The sequence below is a fragment of the Leptinotarsa decemlineata genome, unplaced genomic scaffold, assembly GCF_025532065.1.
Source record: "Leptinotarsa decemlineata unplaced genomic scaffold, Ldec_3_MD MMD2_tig00026307_RagTag_RagTag, whole genome shotgun sequence".
NCBI lineage: Eukaryota > Metazoa > Arthropoda > Insecta > Coleoptera > Chrysomelidae > Leptinotarsa > Leptinotarsa decemlineata.
Genome location: NW_027412681.1, coordinates 1,660,388 through 1,679,395, shown reverse-complemented (window position 1 = coordinate 1,679,395; position 19,008 = coordinate 1,660,388). Strand labels below are relative to the sequence as shown.

Genomic DNA, 19,008 nt, shown 5'->3' with positions numbered 1-19,008 from the left:
TCTTATTTCTCAGTGGTTGATGCTTGAAGACTGGCAGTAAACAAATCTAAAGAAATGAACTTTAAACGTTCAAGCCAGTCTCGGATATATCTACACAGTAGGTTGAATTGACTGACGCCTATCTGAAAACAACTACCCCACTGGCTAATACCACGAAGAGCGTTGGATTATATCCGACAGGCGTCAGTGCAGGAATCTTCACAGAAAATTTCCTGCATAAGCAATTGGCAATACAACTAAAGAGTCGACCTTCAATTTTGGAACGGGCACACTTGCAGACCGGTTTTGGGCTCATTAGCCACTCGTCAGTGCAAGATAGTGGCCATCATCGACCCAAAGTTAGTGCTGCTCCAAGGCAAAAAAAAATTGTACGAAAATGACAGATGAAAATGTGTGCTTTTCGCTATAATTGTAAGCATCAATGGTCGCCACTGTCATCAGAATAATTGACAAGTGACAGCTTCCCGCATGATGCAAAGATTGAAGCGATTTGCGCATGCGCAGACACGTATCGTATGTGAGAATTTTGAAGTGGTTATTACAAATATATTGATTTGATTGTTATTTGCATTAATATTAATTGAAAATTCTGCATTCACTAATCTAGCTTCAGCTTATGTTATGTATCAATTCAAAGGACAATACAAAGTCTTCTAAAACAAAAATCAAGAGGGTTGAGGTGAATGACCCCGGCAGTTGAAATCGATACCGCTAATAAAAAAATATGGATGAATAAAACATAACTTTTTATTGCAAAAACAAAAATAAAGAGCATATTCAAAAATAAAGACAGTTTCTAAAATTCATGATTACTGGTTACATACCGGTCTATTAATTTATTTAAGGCTTTAAACAGTTTAAACTACCAACTACCATTCATGAATATGTATTCGAAATTTGTCTTTTCTCTTTTCTCACTGTGGATGTGTTTTTCTTTCAGCACCAGCGGTTTTTGACAGTTTTGACATTTGACTGATCTGAAAATTAAGTACCTTGTGCTCTGTGATCGACGTGATCGTGATCTATGACTTTTATGAGTTCTATGGCAGACGGACACGCGGGACACGCCTATCTTAATGAGACGGAAGACAGAAATGGACAGATTATTCGACTATCGAAGGACGAAGTGATTGAAATTTGTAAATATATAACCGTGGCCTCGTTCGAATCAATGGTAGGTAATGCAAAACAAATGAAGACAAAATGTATGCTTTTCGTCAATGTGGTACATATGTACGAAAAAATATTGAATGTTATAGCAATTCGTACAATTGTATAGCCAGGAGCAACCCTGCCTAAAGTCGATTATATTCCATAATTGAAAATCGGAATTCTTCCAGAGTATTTCATTCCCCTTCCTAAGTTGGAACGAACAACAAAATGTCAAATTGTCGCTCCATCTAGTGGACGAGGTACTAACTAACTGCATAAACGAAATTTGTCCGATTCCTCTGAATAAGGAAGAAAAACTTTCTATGCTTGAATACTGGCAGTAAACAAATCTAAAGAAATGAACTTTAAACGTTCAAACCACCAAAAGTAATGAGAAAATTGACCTGATTTAAAGGAAGCGCAGAAGGGGCAAATATTTTCATCATTTGTTTCTTGGAAACTCTGACTTGAATCATGAAATTTCAAATTCGAGCTCGAAATTTCGATATTAAAGTCAGAATTTCATTATTTAAATGAATTATCACATTTTCACCCCTCTAAGGAAATCTAAAATAGGTATCGAATATGCACGTGGTCTTCAAACTCTGATTGGGCATTGTACGAGGGTGATCTGAAAAATTTCCGACCTCAACATGAAGATAGCAACACACGTAAATAAAAGCCTAGTGAATTTCAATGTTCATCTATTGACAGTTATTTACCAAGTTTCAGCTATTTTGGACGCGCAGTTATTTAAGTGAGTTAGTGTGAGTGTTTTTATGGAAATGGACAAAATCGAGTATCGAGCTGTCAGTAAATATTTGTTTTTTAGAGACAATACGGCTACGCAAATCAAAGATGAGTTGGATTCTGTATATGGGGACTCTTTACCATCATTTACCACAGTGAAATTTTGGGCAGCTGAATTTGAACGTGGCCGTAAGAACTTGAGAAACATGAACATTCGAGACGGCCAAAAACTGCAATTACAGACGAAAACATCGCCAAAGTTCAACAAATGATGCTAGATGACCCCCGTTTTTTTTTGAACAGTCAAGGAGTTATTTCAAAATTGCATTCGCAGAAAAAGAAAATCCTTTTCCACCAAGGCAACACACCGTCTCACACCTCAGTTTGTGTCATGGCAAAAATCCACGAATTACGGTTTAAACTGCTTGAACATCCGCCTCACTCACCAGTTCTAGCCCCAAGCGACTTCTTTTTGTTTCCTCATCCGAAAATAGCGCTCGAAGGACAGATATTTTCGTTCACCTTCGTGAACAATTATTTTGCACAGAAAACCGTCGAGTACTATTTGGAAGGGTTACAGAGATGGGAGATATATAATGGAGAGGGACGAAACGTGATGAAAATCCATAACAAACGTATTAAAAAAACACTTCATTGTGAGATTTTCACTAAACAAAAACACAACACATGTTTCGCCATACAATTGCTTGTTCTGGCGAAAGTAAAGACACGCCCGAAGAAACCATTGTATGGCGAAACACGTGTTGCATTTTTATAAAACTGTTTAGAGAAAAACTCACAATGAAGTGATTAAAATCGCTGGAAGGAGTGTGTAGAATTGAAGAAAGACTGAATAGTAAAAAGAATCTGAAGAAATGTCTTACATCTTTGTTAGGTCGGAGACTTCGCAAACTCCCCTCGTATATCAAACATGGCCTGTTTATGCACGGTTACTGGGTCTGAGAGGAAACTGAGAATCTTAACTCGCATCAGCTTCTTATGGAAACTCACTTCCCAAGTTCTGTCTTTCCTGGAACGACAAACTAGACGGAAGTACCAACAACACCCGCAAATGACAAAGAAGGTGATAGATATGGATAAAATCATATGGGCTGTAAATTCATTTCAACCCTATAAGTCGCCGGGACCGGATGGCATATACCCAGTAATGCTTTAAAAGGGACCGGAAGTACTTTTCAAAAAAATTATGTATAATTATCAGGGCAAGCTTAGCACTGGGACAGAAACCAAAAATTTGGAGACTGATCAGGGCCACCTTCATTCCGAAACCTGGGAAAATCGGACAGGACTCGGCGAAGGCTTTGAGACCAATTAGTCCCATGTCATTTGCGATGAAAACGCTGGAAAACCTACTTGACAGGCATATCAGGGACGTATCACTGGCTATCAGATCATTACATCGAGACCAATATGCATACAGGTCAGATATGTCAACAGAAACGGCTCTATGTCGGGTAACAGAAAAAGTAGAATATACCTACAAAAACAAGGAAGTACTTTTAGCTGCTTTCTTATACATTGAGGGCGAATTTGATAATATCCAGGCGTCGAGGAGAAGAAGGATCGACAAGACAAGCTGCAGGAAGATTGGTGTATACAACCATTATGGGGTAGCAAAGGTCTGTCCTCAGGGTGGGGTTCTATCTTCTCTGTTATGTACCTTGTAATGGACGAACTACTATGTCTCTTGGAACATAATGGGTATAAAGCACTGGGCTATGCAGACGACTTAGTCATCTTAGTCCAGGGTAAATACAATAATGTAGTGAAGGGATGGATGCATGCAGCAGGACCTGAAAATTATAACAAGATGGACCACAGAAGAAGAAGGGCTTAACATAAGCACATCCAAATCGACCATAGTAGCATTCACCAAGAAGACTAAAACGGAGGGTCTCGGACCTCTAAAACTTCGAGGTGAAGGAATACAAGTGTCGGAGGAGGTTAAATATCTGTGAGTAGTCCTAGATTCCAAACTGACCTGGAACCAACACTTGGACAGGATAGAGAGAAAAGCGGAGGTAGCACTGATAATTGCCAGACGCACCTATGGAAAAATATCGTGGCTAAAACCAGGCATGGTATATTAGCTATACACGATGGTGGGTAAACTCATGATAACATACGCATCTCTGGTCTGATGGCCAAAGATGAAGCAGGGGACCGCCATCAACAAACAAGGCATGATGCAAAGACTTGCATGTTTGGCAATGACGGAAGCAATGAGAACTACCCCAACAGCTGCATTGGAGACACTCCTGAATCTACCTCCTTTACACTTTGTGATAATGGAGGAGGCCAGGATGGGCCAATTCAGACTAGAAAACTCACCGAACTACAAAAGATCGGGCCGAATAGAAATTTCGGAACAAGTGGAGGAGCGCATATTGAATATGTGTACGGACCACATGACACCGAAGTACACACACTTCTTGCAGTGTGCAAGGCTTATTAAATCGAGACCTCAAAGAAAGGAGCGGATAAATATTTTTACAGACAGCAAGAGCGCACTAGGGCCGCTGACAAACCCGAAGGTGACATCAAAACTGGTCTGGGAATACCATGAAGAACTGAATGAACTTGCAAACAGGAACAAATTAACTTTGTACTGGGTGCCAGGGCATTCAGGAATCATAGGTAATGATAAAGCTGATGAATGCGCTAGACGCGGATCATCAACTTCATATATAGGTCCTGAACCAGCTTTGGGGGTACCAAAATCAGTGGTACGAAACCAGATTAGGACATGGACCAATAAGAAGCACAAAGAGTACTGGACGAAAGTACCTGGCAACAAACACAGTAGAGCCTTCATTAGGGAACCGTCCGAGAAAAGAACCGAAGAACTACTTCAATATAGTAGGGATCGGCTCAGAATAATCACAGGCTTACTAACCGGTCATTGTCCTCTTAGAGGACACCCGAATAAAATGGGGCTGTACAACGGAGACCTCAGCTGCAGATTATGCAACGAAGGGATAGAAACAGCTCTACACATCTTATGCGAAAGAGAGGCACTGAATCACAGAAGGCCGGCAATACATAGACGTACGAAATTAGGACCAGAAGAATATGACGAACTTCCAACACAGAACCTGTACAAACTAGTACAGGGAACGAGACTGATGGAATGGGTGTCATGAGAAGATGGGAGAATAAGCCCCTAGGGCTTATTCCCCCATCGATAGAGCGCAGGATGGGCTCAAATTAATAGAAACATGGTGTAAGGAAGACTCAGTGTCGGTCAATCCCAAGAAGACTGAGATAGTTTTTTTCACCTGAAAAAGAAGTTTATCAGGCTTAAAACCTATCGGCGCCAAAAAATGTCTGTCGATGACCAGAAAAAATCTATGCTTAACTTTTGAAACAACCTCATATTTTAATCGTGTTCCAACTCACCTGAGCTACACATGCTTGGACGATGTTTGGTGGAAACAGATTTCTGCAAAGAAAAATGAACATTAGACACTTCATATCAAATTCTCAAAATTATTTTACAAAAAACTTCGTCTGATGAATGATTATTACACAGTTGAATAACACATGCAAATTAAAATATATTCAGCATTAGAAATCACCGGTAATAATACGGTCAAATTAGATTAAAAAATAAGAGTGAAGGTACATAAATTTACAACAAGCTGCAAATGCATGTAATTGTTCAAATCATTGTTAAAAATGAGATTTCAAAATTCCGAATGATTGCGATGCCTGGAAAAAAATTTATTCGAGGTCAAAGGTCAAAAATCTCGAAAAAAAGATTTAGTTCAATGCGCTGAAGTTTTCAAAAAAAAGTAATTCGACTCAACAAGAAATTATCACCAACGGGATTCAGTTTCTTCTTTCTATGTACAAAGCTCCGAAACACCTGCTTAGATAAGTATCGATATGCATGTTTCGTAAAAAACACTGAAAATAAGAAACAGGTGCAATTAGCTTGTCTTCCTCTAACCTCAGTTGCTGCTCATCAACATCTTTTCCGGGTATATTAAAAAGTTCAAGTGTGGCTTGGTTATCAGCTAGACCCAAAAGACTGGGGTTGGAAGTTGGTCGACAATGAATCAGAACCTATTCAGACTTCACTCCCACCTGCGCCAAATTTTTGCAACTGTAAATACTGAATCACCAATAGTGGAGGATTCATTTGATACCAACGTGGAAACATGGGATACATCACTCTTGACGCAGTTCACCTACACCCAGGATGAACATCAAGAAAAAGAAGAAGAAGATCAAGAAGAAGAAGACCAAGAAGAAGTATTTGAAGTTTATGACTCAGAAGAATGAATTTTTACATTTTTTTTATTTCAATTTATAATTTCCCACCCTTCCTAATATATTTTATTATGTAAGTTTTCAATTTGACATAATCACAACAGACATGTGGAATAGGCCTACTTGGAAAACCACGTTAAAAAAACGCGCTAGGTACACTACCTCATAGGTGGCGTGGAAACGTGTGCATATAATGACGATTACAACTTTTACAACTTTTGACTCGTCGTATTTCAGAAATGGTGGCTCTATGAAAAAAAAATATTGATACATTTTTTGTAGAGAATTTTATGGTCTACAATTTTTATCTGAGGTTATTTTATGATACAACATACCGTTTTCCTGAAAATCGCAAAAAAACATTTTTTTTCGAGATTTTTGACCTTTGACCTCGAATACATTTTTTTCCAGGCATCGCAACCATTCGGAATTTTAAAGTCTCAGTTTTAACTATGTTTTGAACAATTACACGCGTTTGCAGCTTGTCGTAAATTTATGTACCTTCCAATGTCTAGAGTGACCGGATAATAAATATTGTAAGAAATTGGAAAGTTGAAAACCAAAAAGATTCTTTTCGTCTCACTTTGTTTATTGAATACTTATTTTTATGTTGTTTGAATCACCGTGATCTTTTGAAGAATACTCTATTGAGTTCCGACCGTTATTGAACGAATAAATAAATAGATAAAATAATAAATTAATAAACAAACGAATAAATAAATGAATGAATGAAAAAAGGTGTACTCAAATTGATCCGTTCAAAATTAGATAAGCTTACAACTTCCCAGTGTATTATCTAATTGTATGATCATTCGCGAAATCACATTCGAGACGGTTAATTCACATCATTTGCAGGCCTCATTTGATGTTTCCATCAAGAGATAATAAGTTCATACAGCACAGTACTGATCTTGATGTTACAAAAACCATTCATAATTTAATTTCCTAATCAGCAGCTTCATTTGTCAATAGGTCTTCAAATTCGCAGGAAAAAACAATGAAAGATATTTGGAATAAGTAGTAAATTCTTTTAAGAGAGTTTCAAATTATCCAGATCAACAAACGAAACAAATATTCAACACATATTCGATAGGTATCTCTCGAATATATTCACAGTAGATCACCAAAGAGATTTATATTACACCAGCCAATGAGAGCGCGTTATAGTTTGGTGTTGCGCAGTTACGTTTTGCGCAGTATGGCAGTATCAGTTTCGCTAGAATCATTATCTTTCAAGGTCACGCGTACGGTTGAGAATCGAGCAGCGTTATCGCTATTTGAAAGATAACGATTTGAGAGAAACTGATCCATAGTATTACGCATACGGTTGAGAATCGAGCAGCGTTATCGCGATTTGAAAAACAACGATTCGAGCGAAACTGATACATAGTACGCTGAACCAAGCCATACTGCGCAAAGCGTAACTGCGCAACACCAAACTATACCGCGCTCTCATTGGCTGGTGTAATAGAAAATCTCTTTGGTGATCTACTTATTAAATAAAGAATCGGTATAGAATTATACTTATTAAATAAAGATCGGTATAGAACTCAGTCAAACTGTAATAGGGTCTACTACTCAAAATTTCTTTAATCATTTTTCTTCCCACTATTTAATTTTAATTTTTTTGCACGCTCTGACGAGTTGTATAGTGATGGGTGGTTACCTCAAGTTTCACAAGATATTTCTCAATCAAACACACTGTCTCCAGAATAAAAAGAGCTACAACCGTCAACATTTTTTTTATCTATAAACAGTTGCCTGCATGAGTCACGAGGTTTAGCTTTGCACAAGTGTCGTATAGCTCTCTTCTGTAATACAAATACAGACTCCAGCAAATTAAGGCTACACACACCCCAAAAAGGTATACCGTACCTTAAGTGAGACTCTACCAAAGCGTGATATGCTGTTTTTGCAGTATAAACTCCCAGTTCTCTAGCAATAACTCTCACTGCATAAGAGCCGGTGGCAATTTTACTCTTCATTTTTTTGATGTGAGCGTCAAATTTCAGTCCATCGTCTATATACAGCCCAAGAAATTTAGTACACTCTCTGTTCTCAATGATACCGCTCGCTACAGATAAATTCTGAAGTGAACATTTGAAAGTCATAATATTGGTTTTCGAGATATTAAGAGAGAGAAGATTGGAATCACACCAAGACTTGATTTTTTGTATATCATGAGCTATTGTCTCATTGAGAATATCTATACCTTCACTTTGTCACAATATAGTGGTGTCGTCAGCAAAAAGGGTGAATATTCCAGATATACTCATGTTCATCAAATCGTTAATATACAACAGGAACTATATGGGACCGAGAACCGATCCCTGTGGTACACCAGTATTAATTTCAATACTGTTCGAAGATTTAATCGTTTTCACAATCTGACTGCGACCATTGAGATATGACTCAAACCACCGTAGTGTTATCTCTCTACATCCATAGATATTCAGCTTTCGTAGCAGTATTTTATGATCAACGCAGTCAAACGCTTTTGTAAGGTTACAAAATACTACTGCAGCAGCATCTCCATCATTCATATTGGAATACACCTCAAACAGGAAAGGGAATATTGCATCATGTGTGCTGTTGTTGCTCTGGAATCCAAATTGGATTTTTCCTTATAATGTTATGGGGAAGGAGAAATTCATTGAGTCTTTTCTCATCTACAGAGTTACCTTTATATAAAGGAATCACTATCGACACTTTTAGAAAGGATGGAAACCTGCCATTTCTAAATGAAAGATTGATTAATGGTACAAGAGTTCTGAGCGCTTTTATCGGAAGATTTTCAATAATTTTGATTGAAATTTCATCATAACCAGATGTTGATTTATTCCTTATATCACCAAAAACATCAAACAGTTCATCATCCAATTGAAGAGATTCATTGATTGCAACATTTTCTAAATTAATCAGTGGGACATATGGTGGTACCACAATATTCTGACTGAGCTTCTGTCAAATCGAACAGTAGAATTCATTTATATCGTCCACACTGATCGATATTTCAATGTCTCTGCTCTTTTTGGTACTATTTCTCAAATCATTCATGATAGAGCACCTTTCTTTACATTTTATTGTGTGAGATATCAATTTTATTTTTTTGAAGTAAATTTCTTTAGCAAGTCTGATGCTATTCCTATAAATTCTCCGATAATTATTGAAATATTAATAATAGTAATTTCCGCAAAATTTCAATTCTTTGCGTCATTCAAGGCTTTTTATTTTTTGTTTTGATTTTTTGAACAGGAAATGAAAAAATGAACACTTTGGTAAGTTGGTTATGGAAAACATGGAAAGGATCACTTTCGGATAATATGTTTTTCCAGTCAAATCCAAGACAGTCTCGGTAGAACCTAATATAATTTGCACTGCTGTATAGTCTTCTATATTTATATTTTTTACTTTTCATAACATCGAGATCTTTGGTACATTTGATGGCTTCATGATCTGAAAGTCCTAGGAAATAACTGTACACTTGATATTTTCCAAGTGAAAAATTACTCGAAATATAATCAATACAAGACGACGAATATTGAGAAATGCGAGTATATGAATCGACAAGCATGTACAGACTGAAAGAGTTGAATAGATTATGAAGTGTTTGGGTGGTCGGTGAATTCAAATCTATATAATCTATATTGAGATCTCCAGTTACAACTAAATTTGAGAATATCGGTGAATCGGTTAAAATTAATTCTAATTTATCTAAAAATAACAATACACCTGCAGAGGGCGCTCTATAGAGGCACATACTATACAATTTGATTTCTTTGAAATAGCAAATAGAGCATTCAAATATTTTTTCAGAAAACAAATAATCATATTTTGTGATGTTCTCACCTTCAAATTCAGAAATGAAATCATTATTAACTAATATCATAGTGCCACCATAACCAGCTCTCCTAAAATATTTAGAGAGTGATATATACTTTTCTAAATAACATGGTTCATCATTCATCAAGCAGTGCCTGTTGATAAAAAATATTTGGGTGTACTTTCTTTGGAAACCATCCAAAGAGGTGCTGACGAAACGTTGAAAACTAGTAGTTGTTTCTCTATCAATGGCCATAGATCATTTGTAGCGATTGAGTTCTGTTTCTACGAGTAAAGTTTTGTATCAATACCTTACGTTCTGTACAGTTCCTCCGATCCAAAACAGACTCTAATTTACGTTGACTTTGCATCTACACATCCCAGCAACAGCAATAACGATCCACCACATTCAATCTGCATTTCACATGTCAATTCAAAACAAACCTTCATTAGAGTAAAATAGGAAGGCAATCAACCGCTAAATATTGATTGATTTCCAATACAGGTAACAAATACAGCAAGGACTTCTATTCCAAAGTTCTTTGTGCGTCACCAGTCACCGGAATTCTGGTATGATATTTATAATGAAAAAAAAAATCAAGCTATTGAGATTTATTCAAGTGAAGCAGTGCGACTCGTGGAAGAAAATCCTTCGACAGAGGCTGTTTCCATGGAGTCGTGGATAGAATTCGAGGTCGATTTATAAAATTGAATGGTGTATGGATTGGCACAGCACGTGTGAAAAATAATTACTGGAGGTTCTGGAAATATATTTTCACATCAAGTTTTGCTGTTGGCAGGAAGGAGACCTGTTGGGCGCCTCATCAGAGGACATTATAGTAGTGGTCTTGACCAAGGGTTTGATTTTGCACGTTCTGCCGAAAGTTCGTGAAATGCTTCAGACGAATGACGAAACCTCTTCAGTCAACTCCGTCTTCTGAATATCAGCAATCCTTCACTTGATTGCAAAATTGACAATGAAATTTTAATTTTCTGATTGATTCGGCCGTTACTTGATGAAGATCCATAGTAATTTCACAAACTACACTTAAACGATTTGATCTCCACTAACTTTATTGAAAATAATCATAACATGTTTCGCTAAAACATTAGCTTTTTCAAATGATTAATTATTTGAAAAAGCTAATGTTTTAGCGAAACATGTTATGATTATTTTCAATAAAGTTAGTGGAGATCAAATCGTTTAAGTGTAGTTTGTGAAAATGAAATTTTAAGATTTCATTTCGGAATTTTTATTTTTTCATAGTATACAGGGTGTTCCATCTCAGACAAGCCACCCCGTATACAGGGTGTAACTGAATAAGTGTAAAACATTCGAGGAGGTGATTCCTCATCGAAAAAAAGATAGGATCTTTCAGATGGAGAAACTTCATTGGGGCATCCCTTGTTGTGATACAGCCCCTTAAAGGGGGTACATAAAATTTGTATGGCAATTTTTTTCACAAGCACTGAAAAAGTTACAATATTGAAATTAACCTGACGTTTTGTACTACCAAAAAGACACTTGGCCAGTAATTTATTTGGTTTACCCCATGGATGTAAGGGGTGGAAAACGCAACCCCTCAAATTTATTTCCAATGTAACTTTTTGTCTTATCATTTGTTCACTATTTAAAAATTTATTCCCGATAGCGTGTTTCATTCTCAACAAAAAATGTCTGTTGGGTTTTTTGCTCAAAATAAACCAGTTCGCAGCAAAAAATTATTTCACGAACAACTACAGAGATACATCGTCATAAATGCGAACTGGATTTATTGTTATTTTGTAGTTAGTACCTGCATTAAACGATTAAAGGGTAATTAACAAAACTAATTTATTAATAACAAAACACACAACATGTAAAAATCATATTAAATGTTCAATATGTCTACCTTCAGACATTACGCATGCGTCTAGACGTCGCTCAAATATTCCCGGAGTCCCTCTGATTACCCTGCACGCATCGATGATTTCTCAAGTTTCTCAAGTCCTCCACATCGCGAACAGAAGTACGATAAACCAAATGCTGTAGATAGCCCCAAATAGAGAAATCGGGAGTATTGAGATCGGGGTACGAGCGGGCCAGTTCTATGATCCTTCTCGACCTATCCACTCATTTGCATATGTTTCAGTTAAATGCTGACGTGCTACTTGACTAAAATGGGCGGGAGCCACATCATGCATAAAAAACATATCCCTTCTGTCGCCCAAAGGAACTTTCTCCAGCAGTACTGGATACACTTATCTTGAAAATTGAACGTATGTCTCACCATTTAATCGAGGAGGTAGAAAATGAGGCCGAATTAAATCATCACCAATAACTCCGAACCACACGTTAAGAGAGAACTGTTCTGGATGGTTAGTTTGACAATAGCGTGAGGGTTTTCATCAGCCCATATATGGTAATTATGAAAATTAATAATTTTGTCCCGAGAAAAACTACATTCGTCTGTGAATTCTATCGTCTTCAGAAAGTCACAATTTCTTCTCATCATTTCCAGCATCCAATTGCAAAATTCAAGACGGTTCGGAAAGTCTCGCGGTAGCAGTGCCTGTACTCGTTGCAAATGGTGAGGGTATAAGAGTTGTTCCTTTATAATTCGAAATACCGTCATATGATCAACATTTAGCTGGAAAGCAATCTTTCTAGTACCGGTAGTAGGTTGTTGACAGACCGTAAACGTAATTTTGTGTATGCCATTTCAATAACAAGTGAATTATTAAAGTAACAAATTAAGAACAGAACAACAACACACAATTAGTATCAATTAAATTTCGAAAATTCACAAACTCACAGCGTCATATCAATTTGATTGTCACTATCGCTAATAGCGACCTACTAGATAGATCAGTTTCGTATTTTCGCATTTATGACGATGTATCTCTGTAGTTGTTCCTAAAATAATTTTTGTTGCGAACTAGTTTATTTTGGGCAAAAAAACCAAGAGACTTTTTTTGTTTAGAATAAAACAGGCTATCGGAAAAACATTTTTAAATGGTAAACAAATAATAAGACAAAATGTTACATTGGAAATAAATTTTAGGGGTTGCGTTTTCCACCCCTTTACAAACATGGAGTAAACCAAATAAATTTCTGGCTAAGTGTCTTTTTGGTAGTACAAAACGTCAGGTTAATTTCAATATTGTAACTTTTTTAGTGTTTATGAAAAATATTGTTATACAAATTTTATGTAACCCCTTTAAGTGGCTGTATCTTAACAATGGATGCTCAATGAAATTTCTTTATATGAAAGATCCTATCTTTTTTCCGATGAGGAATGACCTTCTTTAATGTTTTACACTTATTCAGTAACACCCTGTATTTCTTATCCCATAGTGAGTGAAAAAATTTTCCGAAACACGTCGAATGATTTTGTTTGGGGGACATCTTTTGACGTATATTTTAGGCTTAAACGAGCAACACCCTAATAGGGGGCTCTTCAACCCCTCAAACTTGAATAAATAGGGGAGAAGGGTTGAGTGATACCTCATTTGAAAGATCTTGGAAGCTTCTTTAGAACACTGTATGAAAAACGTAAATTTGATGAACCGTTTTTGCCAAAAATCAATTTTGCAGCTCGAATAAGCCACTTTGGTTATTTTCACAATCTTCAAAAAATCACATTCATGAAAAAATTGAATTGTTTTATCATCATGCTTACAATAAAGAAAATCAAATCTGCGTGTTTAAATCAAATGTTCAAATTGTCCTCCATTGACTTCCATACAATAATAAAATCTTGACTGAAAACCGTCTCTGACATGGTTCAGCATAATTGGAGTTATTTGACGACACTCATTCACAAATCTTTGGCGAAGTTCGTCCAAATTTTCAGGGTGAGTCACGAAAGTCTTGGACTTGAGATGTCCTCACAAGAAGAAGTTCAGAGGGTTCAGGTCAGGAGATCGGGCAGGCCACTCCATAGAACCTCTTCTTCTAATCCAACGACCGGGGCATTGCAAATTGAGGTATTGGCGATCTGGTGCGGCGTAGTGCGGAAGATCTCCGTCTTGTTGGAAACGCATTTGTTGTTCAAGTAGTAGAGGGTCGTTTTCTAATTGTTCAGTTATCAACGAATTAATTGCATTTTGCAGCATTTCAAGATAACGTTTGCCAGTTAAATTACCAGGAAAAAACAGAGGTCCAATTAGGTGGTCTCCCAAAATTCCTACCCAAACGTTTAGCTTTTCTGGATGTTGAGTGTGAGCTTCTCAAAATACATGAGGATTTGTATCGCTCCAAATTCTACAATTATGCCGGTTAACCTCTCCATTAAGTACAAAAGTGCATTCGTCAGAAAAGCAAACGTTGTACAAGAAATTTGGGTTATTGTTTAACGCTCGGCCATAATTTCGTAAAACTCTTGCCTTCGATCCCAATCATCATCATTTAATGCATGAATTAATTTAATTTTGTACGAATGGAATTTGTGTCTATATAAAATTCTGAAACCGTTAGATTGACTAATACCGGAAACTGCAGAAAGTTGTCGTACAGATTGCGTGTTTGGCATAAGTTGGACATGTCTCAATACCGTCACAGCTGCTCCTTCATCATTCACAATTCCAATGGGTGCCCTTTTTTATCCATTACTGAACCCGTCTCCACAAATTTTAAAATCTATTCCAGTACGTATTTATGGCGAACGCTACGTTCAGGATGGTTTAGGTTAAATATCCTTGTAGCTGCTCGGCCAAAAACTTTCTTTCCCAAAAAATAAGTCACTCCTAAAAATATAACCCTTTCAATTCAAAAATGAAATAAAATTTTATGAAAAAAATGTTTTTCTATGTTGGCGTACAAACTCTGTTCATTCAAAATATCAAATGAAATCAACTGAAAATGAACCCCAATTTAATCTTTTACATATCGTATGAAGCGATATTTGGAAATATCCAGTCATCTGTGGTACAGCAGGACATGGCCTATTGCGGCAGGAAATTTTGATGTGGAGATGCTAATGATCTCATGTCGCGGTGTTTCCGCTGTATATTGTGACTGAGACCGTGTAACTTCATTGTTCACCTTTGGACACTTACTTACTGTCCACTTCGAATTGGTTACTTGGAATGGAAGTGTCCAATTTCCATAGCTTTTTCAACTAAAATTACTTTTTTAATCCTTTTCTGTCAGTCTTCTTCGGTAATATATATTAGATACTCCTTCGTTAATTAGTTCTATTACCTTCTTATCAAATGTTGTTGGCAGGCATGTTAGGTGTACACATTCTTGAACCATCAGTCCACCCTTTCGTAACTGTGTCGTGAGTGTAATACCAAGTTTCGTCCAAATAACAAATTTGCCGTTATTCTTGTCTATATTCAGTTATTTGTTCTAAGTATTTGTTCCGCAATTCCACTATTCTTCTGCTTTCCATAACTGCTTGAAGTTTTGTCACAGCTGCTCACGTAATGGCTAGAAGTATTCAATTTCTTCCTAATGATTTCAGTTGTAGGAATCTCATTGCTTTTGTAACAGTCTTATATTGTTTTTTACAAAGATTTTATTGGATGAACATCTGAAGGTTTTGGTAATCCTGTATCACATCGCGTCTTGCGTTTATTAGGTTTGTTTTTGACTATTTTACGTACAGTTGAGAAAGGAATTTCGGTCAAATTTGATGTTGCTTGTAATCGTTTCTTTTCCTCGATACCAAACTTGAGATGTAGATTCCTATATACATTGAAACATAAGTAGTCTATGTTTTTCTATATTCAAATTCATCCGAATCTTACTCACTGGTATCTCGTTTTCGTATTGTTCACTATCGCTATTGGAACCACTACACTGGAAAAAGTCTGCGTTATCACACTCGTTATTACTATTAGTACTTGTCCAAGGACGCCACATTTCCAACAGATCACAAAAATTTTAAGTAATTATAACTGCACAAATATCGAATTTCAACACTCAAATCAGCTCCTGTACTGAACACGGCGGCAATAACCATCTCCGCATTCCCGATATCTATTCGTCACTGTTACATGAGTTCTGACTATTTCGCAGCCCGTTAATTTTTATGTGTTGGTTTTTTTGGGCTTTGAGAGTGCCGACAACTTTAAGTATGCACAATATCGTTTACTTCGAGTATACATACAGTAGGTCTTCATAATGTATACACAATCAAAATCATAATTTGCCGTATATAAATGAAATTATAACATGAATATAACAAGAGCACATGATATAGCACTTGATTTTTCAAGAGGTATAGGATTTGATTTTCAGAACAACAAGAAAAATTTGAAAAAATTGATGAAATCTTTATTGGAATCGATACAACGATCAATATAATTTAATGTTTGGAGATGATTTCATGCAAATGTTGTGCGGGTCCGCTTTAGATAGCCCATGCGCAAGGTCCAATTTTGGCACACTCTCTCTAACATATTTACTGGTATTCCACGTATAAATGCTTCAATATTTGCTTCCAGAGCGTCAGTCATTGCTGGTTTATCTCTGTAGACATGAGCCTCAACATGACCTCACAAGAAATAATCCATTGGCGTTAAATCACACGATCTAGGCGGCCAATTGACGGCCCCGAACGTGAGATAAACTGTTCACCAAAGGAGGCTGTTGACTGGGTCATTATTTCGCGTGCCGTGTGGCATGAGGCATCGTCTTGTTGGAACTATATGTCAGGCATGTCCAATTCTTTCATTTTGGTTAACAAAAAGTCGTCAATCATCACACAGTAGCGCTTGCCATTCACAGTAACGTTCCGGCCATTGTCGTCTTTGAAGAAGTCCGGCCGGATGATGCCACCGACCCATAATCCACACCAAACAGTGACTTATTCGGCATACATCGGTAGTCCATTCAGCAAATGTTAGATGTTGTGAGAGGTCGTGTGGCTTCAATTCTTGCACCAGCTGTATCTTATAAGGTTTTACACCCAAATACTTTCGCAAAATTTCCCACGTAGTGAAGTAATAGAGGCCCAATTGCTGCGAACGGCGGCGAATCGACATTTCACGGTCATCATGAACACTGGCGGATACGGTCCTCACTCTACGTATGCGTGTTGGTGGTTTAATGTTCAATAATGTAAACTGGGTTCGAAAATTAGTCACAAGCTTCCGAATAGCTCCCTCAGTAGGCCGACGAAACTGCCCATTAATTGGAAGAAGTGCACGATGCACTTTCTTCACCGAGCATGAATTTTGATAATGAAATTCAATAATATGCAAGCGTTGTTCATTCATAAGTCGACTCATGGTTAAATTATAGACCAAACTGAACAAGGTTGACAATGACACAAGACACGATTCACGCGTGATCTGTTAGAAACAGCGTTGCCAAAAACATACATAATGAGTATCTAAAAATCACAATTATCATCCTACATGATCCTGTAGGCTATAAAACAAATTTCATTCAAGAATTTTTATTGCTTTTTCGTATAGATTATCTATAATATGAGAAGTTCAATTCGGAAGAACGTAAATATAAAAAATCCTAATCTTTGCTACTTACTACTAAATACGTACAATAGTTATTCTGTATTGTTCGAATTTGGAGAGATTTCTATGGAGGCTTTGAATAAATGGAATGATGTGAGAAGATATCAGGTTTCAAGGGTGACGTTTCAACCTAAACTCTGGCTGAGGTATGTCGATGACATCTTCGTGATTTGGTCTCATGGTCACCAGGAACTGTCCAGGTTTTTTAATCATTTGAATGAAATCCATCCACGCATTAAATTTACGAAAGAAGTTGAAGAAGGCAACCAGCTCGCATTTCTCGATGTACTGATTATGAAAAAGCCAGACGGAACATTAGGTCACACGGTATATCGAAAGCCAACACACACGAACAGGTACCTAAACGCAAATTCACACCACCACCCAAAACAAATTCACGCGGTGGCAAAAACACTCATTACACGTTCGAGGAGGCTGGCAGACAACGATCACAGACAACAAGAGTTGAACACCATCGAAACAACGCTACAAATGAATAACTACTCAGAAAGAAGTATAAAAGCGGCTGCCAAGACCACACGGAAACAACAAAAAACTCCAGATACACCGGTCATAACAACCACACTACCATATATTGCAGGAACAACAGATAAAATCAGCAGAATTCTTCACCGACATAACATATCAACTTCGTTCGTACCAGAACGAACAATAAGGTCCATGCTTCGTAATCCCAAGGATCAGATACCACTGGAATCACAAGGAGTGTATGAAGTACCATGCCATGATTGTGACAGGACTTACATCGGCCAGACCAACAGACGAATCAACATTCGCAAAGATGAACACAAACTAGCAGTGAAGGGAAAAGTCACCACGTCTTCTCTCTTCCAACACGTACTTCAAACAGGACATAACATCAATTTTGACAACACAAAAATGCTAGCAAGCAACGAAAACTTTTACTCACGAACAATCAGAGAGGCAATCGAAATTGAAAAACGACCTAATAATATGAACAAGAGGGATGATGCGCAAAGATTACCATCAACATGGAGATCCGTTTTATCACTTCGCACAAGCAATCAGACCGCTCAACTTCAGAGGCAAAACTCGGTACATGACAATACAGGTACAATAACAGAGACAGGAGAGGCAGCTCAGGTAATAAGACCAAAACAGGTAGTCGAACAAACACAGGTAGTGGCAGCAACGCAGGTAAAGGGAAACATCCATCCCTATAAATTGAGACACAGAGTTCGAAGTAATCAGTCTAGTTGAAAAAAACCAGACATCACCAGAAGATGGCAAATGAGACTTTGCCGAAACGTTGTGAAAATAATCCTTATGGGGAGAAAATACACAGAACACGGAGCGAAACCCGAGAAAACAGCTCATCATATATATATATATATATATATATATATATATATATATATATATATATATATATATATATATATATATATATATATATATATATATATATATCATACTTTTTATGCTATACTGAAATAATGAAGGCGTTCATTACAATTGTTATCATTCCTATAATAATTT

General features: G+C 37.0%; 1 protein-coding gene across 1 annotated transcript in view; it reads right to left on the bottom strand.

The window, feature by feature from the left end:
• The window catches only part of LOC111514214 (Excitatory amino acid transporter 1), a 59,750-nt gene that overhangs the window by 13,137 nt on the left and 27,605 nt on the right, over positions 1 to 19,008 (bottom strand). Inside the window, exon 3 of the mRNA XM_074180833.1 lies at positions 5,323 to 5,365. Coding sequence (XP_074036934.1) covers positions 5,323 to 5,365 — 43 coding nt within the window. The remainder of the gene's footprint in view (positions 1 to 5,322; positions 5,366 to 19,008) is intronic.